Here is a 14,541-nt window from a genome sequence, read left to right on the forward strand (position 1 = left end):
AAAAAAAAAAAAAATCTTTCCGGTGATCTTGCTTTTAGTTATGAGCATATACTCTGAGGGTTTGCACGAAATGACTATAGATTTTGTAGTTGTTTGGGGGTATATTATACAAATATACTACAGGCCTGAGAAGTTTTCAATCAAATATTTTCTGAGGGGCGCAGCCCGAAGAATATAGTGCTATTGAAGTCATAGAAAATGTGCTATACCTATACGCAGAGTGTAGAACGGATTGTATAGTGATTTGGATGTTCACTATGTCAAATAGTAAAGTAACTAGGCCCCTACTTTGTTCACAACTTTGTTCACAACTTTATTCATATCTTCTTTCATTGATTGATAAAGCGACATAAATCATGAACTTTGATTTCAGTATCAAAGGCTTATCTCCTATATGCCTGTCATGCCTGTACGTGACTATAAAAACAAATAGTGACTATAAAATAAATATCTAACATGAGTTGACGAGAGTGCTCGTCGATTTCTAGAAAGTACACGATGTGGGGCATATTGAGATTGCTTACCTTTCTCTGTACTGTACAGAATAAATTCCGTACACAGAACTAGATTTAGTAATGTGTCAGCGTAGAACGTAGAAACGTATCGTTCATTCTTTCGCGGATGGAATATTATCTGCAATCGGTTGAAAGTCGGCAGCTGCGCTGAATGAATGCAATAACTCACCGTAGGCATCGCTTTCCCTGCACGTAGAGAGTGGGGACTACATAATTTTACAGATACATGTACTGAGTATTTTATCCTACGCATGCTCTGTGATTATGTGTTGTTTGTTGTTTTTAGAAAGTTTACTCGATGAAAAGTAATGCAATGTTATAATGCATAAAGATTGTCAGCTGTGCCCAACGAGGCCCCACTACTATCATTCTTTTTGTTTGTCATAATTTCTACTCTTTTGATCAAGATTGCGTGGTAACGATTCTGTTCAACTCGCTACGTGGGCAACAGGCAGCACCGTGTAAATACGTTACAATGATGTACATGTATATGCGGTATAAGCCCTAATCAGTCATGAGAACATTATTTTAAAAAAGACCCCCAAAAAAGTCATTCCTTTTGACAACACTTGGATTAATGTTATTATTATACAAACACTATAGGACCTATACGGCGGGTAAATAGAATAATCGTTTGTCTTTAAAGACGGTATTAAAGGGATTGTACAGTTTTGGTTGAGACCTAATTTGGGGTTTCTAACCATTTTTGGTGAAATAATGAGAAACCTCTCATGAAATATGAAAGAGCATGTAATTTTATGAGGAATTCAACGTTTATTTGATGAAAATTTGTTTTGAAATGGCTGAGATATCCAAAAAAGAGCGATTCTTTAGTGTGGGACCCACACTTTATTACGATCGCTTTGTTTTACTTTGTTTTTGGATGTTTCAGTCATTCCAAACCTGATTTTCATCAAATAAACTTTGAATTCCTCTTAAAATGGTATGCGCTGTACTACATCATAAGTGTTTTCTTGGTATCTCGAAAAAAGTTCAAAGCCCAATTCTCATCTCCACCAATACTGTACTATCCCTTTAACCTGAAAACTATTTAGGCCTACCTGTTCCTATCCGGCTGACCGGAAGGGACAGATCCTTAAATAAAAATGTCATCAAAATTTGCTTGTGTCTTTTCAAGTAATATTGCTGACATGAAAACTCACTTACAAACAACATTACAAAAAAGAATACAAAAAAGAAAATCAGCAACGTACTATATATACATTCCCAGCCCTCATCATCACTTAGTCTGTTAAACTAAATTTTTCTTCTTGTTGAATGGGCCTACACGTAGTTAACATAACGAAAATAAACATAGGCCTAATTTTGGGAGGAGAACAAATGAAAAGATACTACATCAGATATCGAAGGCCTAACTGTGCATGTGACAGATATATTGATCAAAATTATTACTGAAAATAACATGCGAATCTTTAAAGTGTCATTTCGTTATCATCTTCCATTAACTTTGGGCACAGGTTTTCTCTATTTCCATTTTTATTTCGCTTTACTCTTGAACCAAAGAGGTTTCATATACTCATCTACCCAGTTTAATCTTTTAGTAGGTCCTATGTTCTTACTTGAACAGGATAGATTTTTCGAAAGTTTCCTGGAAGAAGTTAACCTACCTCCAAGCTATTGCCTTCTATTATCTGTATTGATCAAAGTTATTGCTGAAAATATATTCAATTCAATTCAATCATAGTTTATTTCCAATCATCGAAAATCAAAAAACATATACTGTAGTACAAAGTATACATGTCATGAAATAAGGTTCAAACGTTTGCAAAAGATTCATGTAATATATATATACGAGACAAATTATAGAACAACGTATAACGTGTACAATATTTGGGAAAAACACTGTATAAATTCTTCTTGGGCGAGCGGAAAATAAATTCGATTATGGAAAATAGTGATCCACTAAAAAGCAAAGCTTGTCGGACGTGGATCGCTAGATAAATAATGAGTAAATTATATACTATTCTATAATAATATACATGTAATTATTTTGAGATACACACCGGTTGGGAAAAAAATATAGAATACCAATGCTAGTGCCCGGACACTGCTCACTGAACCACGTGTACCGGGAAAATATGACAAGGACAACACGTTCGTACACACATTCGATTACCCACACGTATATACACTGTAAGACGCGAGACAGTACCGAGAGGAGAGAAGACGGTAACAATACAATACAGAGAAGACGGTAACAATATGCGAATCTTTAATGTGTCATTTCGTTATCATCTTCCATTAACTTTGGGCACAGGTTCTCTCTATTTCCATTTTTATTTCGCTTTACTCTTGAACCAAAGAGGTTTCATATACTCACTACCCAGTTTTATCTTTTAGGAGGCCCTATGTTCTTACTTGAACAGGATAGATTTTTCGAAAGTTTCCTGGAAGAAGTTAACCTACCTACAAGCTATTGCCTTCTATTATCTGTCAATGTCGAGCCATTCATTTTGACACCGAAGCGTGTTTACACTGCATGTTTTGAATACAATGGCGCTGCTCTCATTAATTTGTATTGAAAATGGACGTTATGGATCACGAGTTCGATGTATCGGTACCAAACCAACGAACCCCACAAATGGCTGTATGATCAAAACGCGACAAGGCTTGCGAATCACCAGCGAGAGTGAGCGGACCTGTATCGCTTATTCTAGAAAGTGCACCAATCTCGAAAACGTAAAGCTGTAGAGATTGTTCTTTCTTCTTTGTTCCTTGCAACCACACTGTCCGTGTAGCTTTGGGACCAGCCTCGAACAAGAAACGCAGTTCATTCATTCACGGATAAAATTAATTGCAATCGGTGGAAAGTAGGCAGCTGAATGAGTGCAATCACTCACCGTATGCCTTGCTCCCTATATTAGACCCAGCACGATTGTTGTCTGCTCCATCTCCGCTGAGAAGTGTCAACAAATTGTACAAAACACAACCTAACAGCGCGTTACACCAGAAGAATTACTGGCCCTCGGGAACACCGGTTGTTTTCTTTCATTTAAATCAGAACTGCACTGAAAATCTACGATGGATTCTGTACACGATGACGTGAAAGAATACTATGGCAAGACGATTCAGACAGCTACGGACCTGCGGACCGACACATGCCAGCTTGGCGCCGCCAACAACATGGACAAACTCAGCGTGCGCAAGGCGATAGGCGCTGTACATCAGGACATACAGGCCACGTAAGTATGGTGTAAAATTTATTGCTTTCTATGTCACATTAGAAAAAAAAAAAAAACAATCAGACTAGAAAGTAACATTCTGGGGAGATGAAAATCAAAATGTATGGATAAGATACATAAAAAGGGTGGGCACTAATTTCATCACATTCATAGCGTAGATAAAGACACCTCAAGTTGTAAATTACTGAACCAAATTGCACCAAAAATATTACACTTTAGTTACAGGATATTTTATTTAGACAGTAGTTGGTCTACTGTAAAAGTGGAAATTTTCGCGCATTTCGTGGAACCAAACAAAAGCTAACACAAAAATAAAAGCATGTGAATATTTTTGCTTGCCATAGACCATATTCCCATACTAGATAATGTCTTGATTCTGCAGAATTAAAAACACAAGAAATTCACCTTATTACCTGTCCCAGCGGGAATAATTGCTCACGCAAAATTAAATTTAAGTTCGACGCCACGCCACCTGGTCATGACCCAGCTCATCTCAAGGACTAAACCTGGATCTGAATACAGAGGCTCAGCCTGCGTTCAGAATCTTCTATAGGTATCTATAGGTATCCATAGGTAAAAATATCTACTTTGACAGTATTACATCTAATCGCTCGCATAAATTTGAATCAAATCGGCTATCAGAAAGCGTCAATATCAGTGTCAATTTTCAGATCATTTCTCAAAACAAACTCCCTCTTTGCAAGAAATTCCAACATGCACTGCCTGCACAAGTTAGAACTGAAGTTAGCTGTCCAAACATTATGTGAACGAACTCTACGCAGGAGTTATATCAGGCAGGGTGCAGTTATTGTGTTTAAGATGTCCAATATTGTGTGTTTTTCTGTCTACTAGTATTTATCTTTGTCTGTCTCTCTGTCTATATCAGTCTGTATGTGGAATTATGTGATTTAGGAATTGTATCAATTCTCTTCTGACTTCATTCAGCTTTCTATAGAGTATAAAAATCATTTTGTGCATTGCTGTTATGCTCCCCAGTTATGCTGTAGGGGCCTATTAACTATACACAGCCCAGTCGCTGTACGTAAGTACGTCGCGACACAGCGTACTTACAGCGTCTGGTCGGGCTAGGGGCCTATAAGCTGTTATTTTCACATACAGATATTTTTGGGAATGAGAAGGTCATGGACATTTTCGAGAGATGTTGTTTTTGTGAATTAATACAAAGGCTTTCATAAGCGCACTGTTACCTTAGCTCATGGTGACATTTTCACAGGTTGTCAAATTTGCAGTTTAACTGTGATTCGCGAAATTCACAAAAATTAAACCTTCACGAAGATAACAGCTTATACAGTACCTGTAAGATTCGTCTTGTATGATTATTAGATGGGTAACTTCAGTTTCAGATTGTGCAGGCAGCATTCACCCTGATTCTTGCAATTGAAAGCGCACGAGCTGCTCTGAGTAACGACATGAAAGTCAACACCGATATTGACGCTTTCTGACAGCCGATTTGATTCAAATTCATGTGAGTGATTGGATGTGATATCTAGTGTAGCTCTCCTACAGTAGAAGGAGATTTTTTGGGTGAGTAAGTGTTTGTGCATGTTTTTTTTTATGATACCACAGTGTGGACATTTATGTGACATTGAACCATTTTTCTGTCCCTTGTTTTGATTCTCAGGTACTATGGGTGCGGACTCTGCATCCCGCCCTTCATCGAAGGAACTAAGGTGGTTGACCTTGGGAGTGGCACAGGGCGTGACTGCTACGCCATCAGCAAGCTTGTTGGACCGGAGGGTTACGTCCTGGGTATTGACATGACAGATGAACAGGTGAGGCCGGTACTGCAAAGTGACAACGTATGTCAGTGCAGCTTCATCTAGAAGTTAAAGTTGCTCACAGTACATTTGATGTACATGGGGGGGGGGGGGGTAGGGGGGATGGGTTGTCTGTATTTTTGTTCCCAGATTTTCCACTTTCATGCTTGACATTCAACTGAACTACATCAGCCTCTCATTAATTTCTCATTTTGAAAAATGAAATACAGTCGGCTTGTGAATCTATCTTTTCTATTCAACATGCGTGCACAGTGATTAATTCATGTTATACGTTATTCACAAGAACATTCATATTTGTATCTACATCACACTAATTTCCCATGCAGGTCTGAGCTCTTTTAAGCTGTTGTTTCATCAATATGGCAGTTTCCAGTAACACCAGTGCATGATAATCTAAATCAAAGTAATCAATTTGACATACAATTGTAAGTAGGTTCATTTCCCTTTAAATGTCATGCATATTAAAGTTCTGGGTAAGTCCTTGTGCCACCTTCTTTGAATGAAAAAACAATCTGTGATATCTCAATAGTGCAACAAAGATTATATGAGTCTAATATCACACATCTTCATTTCACTAATGAAAGTGCACTTTCCCATGACTTGCTAGTGAGATACTGTATATCAAGGTACTTGACAACCTGTGAAGTTAAACACAACTTTCAAAAAGTGCAACTTTTAAACACATACTTTGCACTGTGCACGTTTTTACATTCACTTAATTCAGAATGTGAATTATATTTGAGGGAAACCTCTCCTTTAAAAGTAAAAACAAATCAGGAATTGGACCTAACCATTTCCAATGGCACGTCAGCTAAATCCCACTATGAACTAATGGATCCAATAAGAAGATGTGACAAGTGTCGAGAGGAAGATGGGAAACAAAACAAATGAGCTTTCATTACTAGAACTGCCTGAGAGACAGGCAGAGCTCTATCATTATTATTGTTATTATTATTATTATTATTGTTATTGTTATTATCATTATTATTATTATTATTGTTATTATGATTATTATTATCATCATTATATTATTATTAATTGTTATTATTATTATTATTATTGTTATTATTATTATTGTTATCATCATTATTATTGTTATTATTATTATTATCATCATCATTATTATTATTATTATCATTATTATTATTTATTCGGCAATTCAACATACAATACAAGCGGACATAGAATACAAAAAGAAAATCGTATTACATGATATAAAAATTGTGGTGATTCCAGGTGCATGCCGCTGGTTGCCAGGGAAGGAAAAGGCAAACTTAATCACCGAGGCTCGAGGCCTTCCTCCCTGACCAGTGCATGCACCCAGAATCAGCTATATCAATGTAAAACAGTTACAAACAATATTATGTCTCTACAATATATATGTCATGGGAAAGGAAGACAACAGAGGGAAAAGGGTGAGAGAGAGAATAAAACTAAGAAATAGCATATATATGTCACATTTTGGATAGCAGGAAAGATTCTTCTCTGGATTTGAGTTTAATCAGATGCACACATTAATGGTTCTCTGTTATCTGGCTCTGAGCTGCCCAGTTTTATGGAGGTGAAGTGCAGTTTTATCATTGTGATTGATTGCCTTGAAAGGGGTGGATCAAACTCCTACATGCATGTACATGCTCTGTAAACTCACACTTTCTGACTGATGAAACCAAAGTCCATTAATACTGTTGGCTGAGTTTACAGATTTTGTTGATTCTTTTTTTCTGTGCGAACAGACTGACTTAATGTGGAATAGGATGAGTGTCTCAGATTTGTTTAATGAACTGTTGTAATTTTTTTGTAGTGCATGGATGAGCATGAATTGCACACTTAAAGTTTATAGCTACATTCGAATGTACATATGCATTGCACACTGTATACTATCTACTGAATCTGAAAGATGTCTGTTTTGGTGCCATTGTAGAAATAACGTATAGTAACACTTGCAAAGATACAGGCGATAGATATAATGGACATCATTGAATATTTCATGTACTACTTGACATGCTTTTTAATTTTTATGAAACAAGTGTGGAAAAGCAAAAAGTTTATTTCAGATGTTTACATGGAATACATTATGGAAAGAAGTGACAATTGATATGCATGCTGGAAATATGGGACTTTAATGGTAAAATTCCACCCCCAAGAAAAAGAAACACAATACAAAACAAAACAAAACCCCAAAATGAAAGATCAGGGAAATTAATCGTACCTAATCTTCAACATAAGTCTGCCTGAGTCAAACAGGGGCTCCTCATTCTGAACTTCAGGGTTTTCTATTATCTAGTTGTTGGTTTATTTTCCTACATGACGATTGTTTCTGTGAAGTGTAGGGTGACCCCATCATATATGAGGGTGAAACTACTGTATACGCTATAATTTTCGCCTACATAAATTTTCGCGAATTGCCGCTGTCACACATTTTCGCGAGTGGTTAAATTCGCGAATGGGGGACCAGATGAAATATGAAGTGTCAAAGAAAGTGTGAATTTTCAACTTACTAGCAAATAAGAATGAAACTAGTTATGCACTGCATGAAAAAACGTACTAAACTCTGCAAACTGGTAAGTTAGAATTCGACATTTTTGAAGTGGTTAAGTCAATCGCGCTAGATTTCTTACGAGTGGTCCCCTTGCGATAATGGATTGGCTCTCTACAGTATTTGGACGTGCTATATGTACGTAAACTAGCTTAGCCAGTGAGTATGGTCTGTTCGGTAAGCCGTGACATGGTATACTAGTACTGAAATGTTCGTATCATCAAGGCAAGGGATTCATTTTGGAAGGTAATATTTTCGCATGTTGTTAATTTTGCAAATAGCTCCCGACTCGAGAAATTCGCGAAAATAAAACCCCGCGAAATATGTAGCGTATACAGTAATCCATCAGTGTGATGATTGTCCCATTCTAACATAATTACTGTTATCCTACAATTTTATGGACTCAGGGGTGCATGCAGCATACAACTTTTTACAACATTTTTCTGTGTGTTTTCAGCTTTTCAGTGTGTCGCATTTCACAATCATTTTCCACAGAATGTGCATACTGAAAAAAAAAAAATCTTGAAACTGTCAAAATGTATCATTTACCCAGCCATGCAGCAATGAGTTCAAGCTTTAGTTAAATTTGATGTTATCATTAGATATGAGAGTTTGGCAAAATCTCAGTGATTATTCTGTGACAGGTCAGTGGAGAAACCACAGTTTAAGTTGTGTTTGAAAAATTAAAGTGCAAGTGTACCCAACACCAATCAAAATATGTGGTGACCTTGCATCACTTCCATACACCCCAACAAAAAAGGAAGTAATACTGTAGTACAGATTTGTCCTTCATTAGAGTGTTCTGGGGTACCTACCAAAGTGATGATTTCACAGTTTTTTGTTATAGCTTGGGTTGGAACCAGATGCATGCATCACACTCGGGCCAGGAGAGATTGTTAAGAACCAGTTTCCATTTTGATGTATGGTTAAAACATCATTCTTTGGTACTCTATGGAAAAAAACAGGAAAAAAATTACTATGGCACTGATTTTGATGATGTTGTTTTTGTTGTTTCCCATAGTTGGAGTTGGCCCAGAAATATGTGACTTACCACCAAGAGAGCTTTGGCTACCCAAAACCCAACGTGGAGTTTCGCAAGGGTTACATCGAGAATCTGAAAGATGCCAAAGTGGAGGATTCAAAATACGACATTGTGGTGTGAGTAACCTTAGCCAGAGATACACTTCTGTGACTTATTTTGGAAACCCAAACCCAAAGAGAAAATGTGGATGGCATACTGAAAGAGCACTTGACTAACCACTTTCAGAAAGCAGGGGGAATGATTGCTACTCTTAACATACACTTGTATCTGATTGATTGATTGATTGATTGAGGCCAATTTAGGCCATTTATTCGGCAAAATAAAACACAAAAACATGTAATAATGACGTTTACAATGAGAGCCAGGCAGTATCAAGTTGATGGAATGTGTAATTTTCATGAAAAATGAATTTTTGTGGAATTCTCTTTATATTTTCTCTATATTATTGTCCACACACAACATGATGAACTCTAGTAGTCTCCTTATTCACTCATTACAACCCAAAACACTTTAAAAATTAATAACTTTTGCATCGATTGTCCATTTTTCCTCAAACTTTCACTGATGTGTTCTACTAATGTTGCTGCTTTCACTCAGTCCACATTTAAAAACTCTTTGGGTTTTGGTTTCCTTGGAGATCTTTTGCTCTGTACTTTTAAATCATGAAATGTTTCATACTGCATATTAACTCTTTATGTGCCATGGTGAAACCCCCGTGTGCTACGTTATTCCGAGACACGAAGGAAGTCATGCTTTGGGAAGGAATTCTGTTTTCTAATTTGTATAACCTCTACAAATTTCTGTTAAGATGGGCATAATAGTAGGCAAAGTTAAAGAGGAATGCCAAACTTTGTTTCGATATAAATTTTATGACGAATCTATTTTCAATTTCTCTTTCGAATGACCAGTTGCTACATTACTGTAAAGGCATGACTTTTGCACATTAAACTGTGACAGAAGCTTAGAATGTACGAGCAAATCTAGTTGGGAACGCCGCTTGATAGTCAATCACCACATAGAATGCAAGCCGTATACGAGAGGAACAAAAGCTCGAAAAATGCTTTCATTGTGCCGCGGGATTAGCAGTGATTAGCGATATATCGATCGGTTTTGGCGGCTTTGTTTGTTGAGCAGATATATGCGAAGTTGGCACGCCATCGACTGAGTCGGACGTGCGAACGTGGCACATAAACAGTTAAAAGTAGTGTCAAGATATCAAAGTTAGCAATCAATATTGTAGCATTGTAGTTAAACATCAAAGATATCTGTAGTCTTGAATGCATAATGGATTTTTTTTTTCTTAGATTAAAAGTCTTTTACACATCTTTTGGCAGTATACAGTTTAGTAGTAAGGCAGTTAAGCTACTCATATGACTCTGACCTCTGTGTGAGTTCTTTCAATTTCTGTATATCTTACACTTTGGGAAATTTCGTTATACACCACTTGCACGTGTATGTGCATTTTTCCTGAGTGATAGTATGATATACCTGACATTTCACAAGACACGGGTTTCATTTATAATCAGATTACAGTTACCATTTTTATAGAATCATGAAAAGTGGATACTAGATGAATGATTGTGAAAGAGTCAGTTTATTTTACTCATTTGGCAAAAAAAAAAGGAGAACTTTGCCAATAGTCTGTTATATTTTACCTATCAAATTATTTGATGTATGAGCATTTCTTACATTGCGGATGCTTTTTTTGAAACACAGATCCAACTGTGTGATCAACCTCTCTCCAGACAAGGCGTCGGTCATCAAGGAGGCGCACCGTGTGCTCAAAGAGGGCGGAGAGTTCTACTTCAGCGACATCTACGTTTCAGAACCCCTCCCCGAACACATCAGAAAGCACAAAGTGCTGTGGGGTAAGACATGTTTTCAGGTTATTTGTGTGTTCTTTGTGTTTTGCTTTTGTTTTTAATGAAACAAATTTAATTAATAATCCCAAACTTGTAAAATGAAAAAAGAAAGCTGCGACTGATTGACAAATTGACCTTGACAAATGAAAATAAACGTTGATTATCCAGTGCTATTAGTAATAGCTATGATGAAAATCATTGGCCAAACATACTTGGGTTGGTTTCAAGAATCATGACTTTGTAGGATTGTGATCAAGGATACACAGTGGTGTTTGTTATAACTCTCAGTAATACAGCATTCTACTGCAATATTGCCAATGCTTTGTAGTTTATCGGTCAGTGACCAGTAGTATATAGAATATGTAAATATCTGAAGTGTGCCAGCCCCACTATTTCAATGTTACTCGAAATGAAGATGAAGTGATACCAAATAGTATGTCCCAACACATATCAAACTGATGTTCTTTCTTTGTGGTTTGATTATGAACAGGTGAATGCTTAGCAGGCGCCCTCTGTTGGCAAGAGCTTGTGCAGTTTGCTGAAGAGTGTGGCTTCACCCAGCCCAGAGTTATGACGGCCAGAAAGGTCAATGTTGAGGACAAGAAGTTGCTAGAGGTCACAGGTGAGATTCTCAGAAGAGTTCAAGGGTCAAAATGAAAGTTTCAAACATTTGTTGTTGTTGTTTTTCCCAGATGGGTCTTTAGAGTTGCAAGATGTATCTACATGATATTGCACTGATGCATCTGAAACTAAGTGAAAGAAAATATCTCTCTGAGGTAAATATGAAAGTACTGGGAAATCCTGCTGTAACGAGGTTCTAGGATCTGGCTAATTAACTGTGATCAACAAGAAAACAGGTGAATCAAAAGTGACTAAGAGTATTCTCGTGTAAAAAAAAAGAGAGTATGCTATTCTGGATGCTTGTCAGTAGATGCCAGGCTTTAGCAGAAGTAAACATATGACAGGTCATATCCACCTTTTTTCTTTTTTTTTCTTTTTTTGCTGAATGATTGTTAAATCAATATTTACTTTTGTTCAATGATGGGACGATTTTGGCCTGCAAAAGCCCATTTTGTCAGTTATGTATACAGGTAGTTGTTTGGCAGTTAAATACTACCAAATAACTATTCTAGTCAGAGTTGTCTCCTCCCAGTTTATGATACTTATTGCCTTCTTGTCTTTGACCTCTCAGGGGACATCACCTTTGTGTCGGTCACCTACCGCCTCTTCAAGCTGTCGAAGGACGCCCCCAGGAGTCCAGCTGTGGCTACTTATCTTGGGACTCTGAATGAATATGAGAAGGAGCTTCCCTTTGACACAGAGAATAAATTCAAGGTGACTGCGTAATTCCACTGTGTAGCTTTAAAAAAATCCATGACAAGTTTTCATCTGATCAGACTACGGTAAATGAATGTCATCAAATTTGAACGTCATACCAGAGATACAATGTTGGAAAATAGTTACTTTCACTTAATGCATAGAGTTATGTTTCATTTTTTGAATAGAATTTCTTTAAATTTGCATATTAGTAGGTTGTTTTGTTTTATATTGTTTGTTTGTTTGTTGTACATTGTTCCCTGGGTGTACCATTTTTCATTTTCGCTTCAAAGCTCTTTGAGCATTTCTGTGGATAAAGTGCTGTATAAATGGCATTTATTATTCCAAATAATCTAACGTATGTCAAATCCTGTTTGTAGTTAAGTACATGACAAGAACGTGCAGCAGTATCACCAAAGTGGAGTCAGGTTTTCAATTATTTTCTGTTATTTGCTTCTCATCTAATAATCTCAGACTGACGTACCCCTGAAGGTCGACGGAGACCTCGCTGCCGTTCTGCGAGCTTCGCGATACTCCAAGCACTTCAAGATGGACGACAACGTTGATAGCTCCACGGCTGAGGTAAGGATTAGCTACTCCAGAACACGGGAGCTTGTTGTCACTTGTAGTGTGACCCATTACCATGTTACCCTGTTAGCTCTTTCTGTGCTGTGGACTTTAGACAGTGTGTATAATGTTGTGGGGTTTTATGTGCCAATTTGCACTTACAGAATGGAAGGGGTTAGATGCTGCAGCCACCAAAGCTGAGTGTTAAATCATGATGTAAATTTGCTCAAAGATGCGACAATGGATGTTTATTTTTTTTTTAAAAATGGAAACTTTGGTATCTCAACCACATTCTAAGTGAGTTTCAAAATCTAAAAAATCTTAAGAAATGCATAATCTGTTTAGTGATTACAGTATGAAATATGTGACAAGTAAAGTGCATAGGATGTGCTGAGTGTGTTTGAATGCTTGACTGTTTGTACACTTGACTTCATCTACACTTCAAAGCAAACTTCATCAAAAGTATGGCGATGTGGTTGGTGTCATTCTTATTCTCTCTGTGGCAGCTTTTGTTGTTTTTCTTTGATAATATTAAGATAGTTTTGAACATATTATATACAACTTGTATATATAAAAAAGATTGGCCTGGAAAAGAAACTGATCATACCAAAATCTGGAAGTCAGTATTCAGGAACTTAATTAGGCTATTGGGATTATCTTGGATGACTGGTGTAGCTGTGAAAAAAGTGTGTTGTCGGTGTAGCTCTTAACAATATCAAAGTATACTGTCAAGCTGATTCAGTGTACATGTCCCCATCCCTCGTAAATGTGAAATATTGAAGGAGGAAGCGGTGGGGTGGTCTGTGATACTTATCACCATTATGGTGTATTATGATGTGTTTAACATGGCTGCAAAGTGAGTAACCACAGGATTGATAGTTAAAAATGGCCCCTCCAGAGGTCTAGGAAATCAGTTTGAAATGCCTCGTTTAGGGACGTGAGTGCTGCAAAACAGGGACTTGAACCAGTGACCTCATAATTGATTGCTGTCGGTGATATCCGTTAGACCACAACAGCTCTATGAAAGGGCCCTTTGTTGCTAGGTGACAAGAGTTTTGCTATGTATGATGTAATTTGATTAATATTTCAATCTTTCTTTTGTGATCTTTCAGACGGCAAAGGCCTGCCCGACGGATCCCTACCAGTACATATGTGCCACAGTCAAGGCTGGCTGCTGCTAGTCTTTTTTCAGCACCTAGAGGATATTATCTCTTTGTCAGACGGAACACATTGAAGGAGCACTTTGGGCATTTTGTGTTTGTGATTTTGCTTTGTTTCACATGGCATGACGTATTCATCAGTCAGTCAGGAATATGAGGGTGTTTTTTTGAGCAGAAATGCCTTTATGGCTTACAAATGTAGTACATTGCGATTGCATCATTGTGATCAAACTTAGCCTCTGGGTGTATCTAAACTGCCAAAAAAGAAGCCAAAGTGTGTGTTGTAGGTGATTGATTACACCGCTATGGATGTGTACGTTGAGCATAACAGTAAATATATTTGATGTTCACAATTGTGCCAATGTACCAGTGATGTATGTGAACACTTGGGCTACTGCCTACCTCGCATGATTGGGCAGGATTCTTGTTAAATTGGCAAAACACACTATCATCATCAGTATGAGGATGTGATTGCTCATATTCCCAGGGATATTTTATTCTTTCAGTCGAACTGTACTGAACAAGAGTTCTATCATTAAT

The 14,541-nt window shown here is 37.3% G+C and overlaps 1 protein-coding gene across 1 annotated transcript; it reads left to right on the plus strand.

The window, feature by feature from the left end:
• Positions 1–3,407: 3,407 nt before the first annotated feature.
• LOC139709192 (arsenite methyltransferase-like) lies at positions 3,408–14,154 on the plus strand. The gene is made up of 8 exons (XM_071621144.1): positions 3,408–3,718; positions 5,361–5,511; positions 9,075–9,211; positions 10,812–10,963; positions 11,448–11,579; positions 12,150–12,292; positions 12,749–12,856; positions 13,954–14,154. The coding sequence occupies exons 1-8, from the start codon at positions 3,558–3,560 to the stop codon at positions 14,020–14,022; spliced, it is 1,053 nt and encodes a 350-aa protein (XP_071477245.1). The 5' UTR covers positions 3,408–3,557; the 3' UTR covers positions 14,023–14,154.
• The last annotated feature ends 387 nt before the right edge of the window (positions 14,155–14,541 follow it).

Source organism: Diadema antillarum, unplaced genomic scaffold (genome assembly GCF_040938485.1).
Source record: "Diadema antillarum isolate AM-2024a unplaced genomic scaffold, OU_Dant_1.0 seq00001411_RagTag, whole genome shotgun sequence".
NCBI lineage: Eukaryota > Metazoa > Echinodermata > Echinoidea > Diadematoida > Diadematidae > Diadema > Diadema antillarum.

Excerpts from the sequence above, each read along its gene's own strand:
- LOC139709192 (XM_071621144.1), top strand. The coding sequence starts at position 3,558 with ATGGATTCTGTACACGATGACGTGAAAGAATACTATGGCAAGACGATT. Across the intron at positions 3,719-5,360 it reads CATCAGGACATACAGGCCAC|GTACTATGGGTGCGGACTCT; the intron begins GTAAGTATGGTG and ends TTTGATTCTCAG. Across the intron at positions 9,212-10,811 it reads TCAAAATACGACATTGTGGT|ATCCAACTGTGTGATCAACC; the intron begins GTGAGTAACCTT and ends TTTGAAACACAG.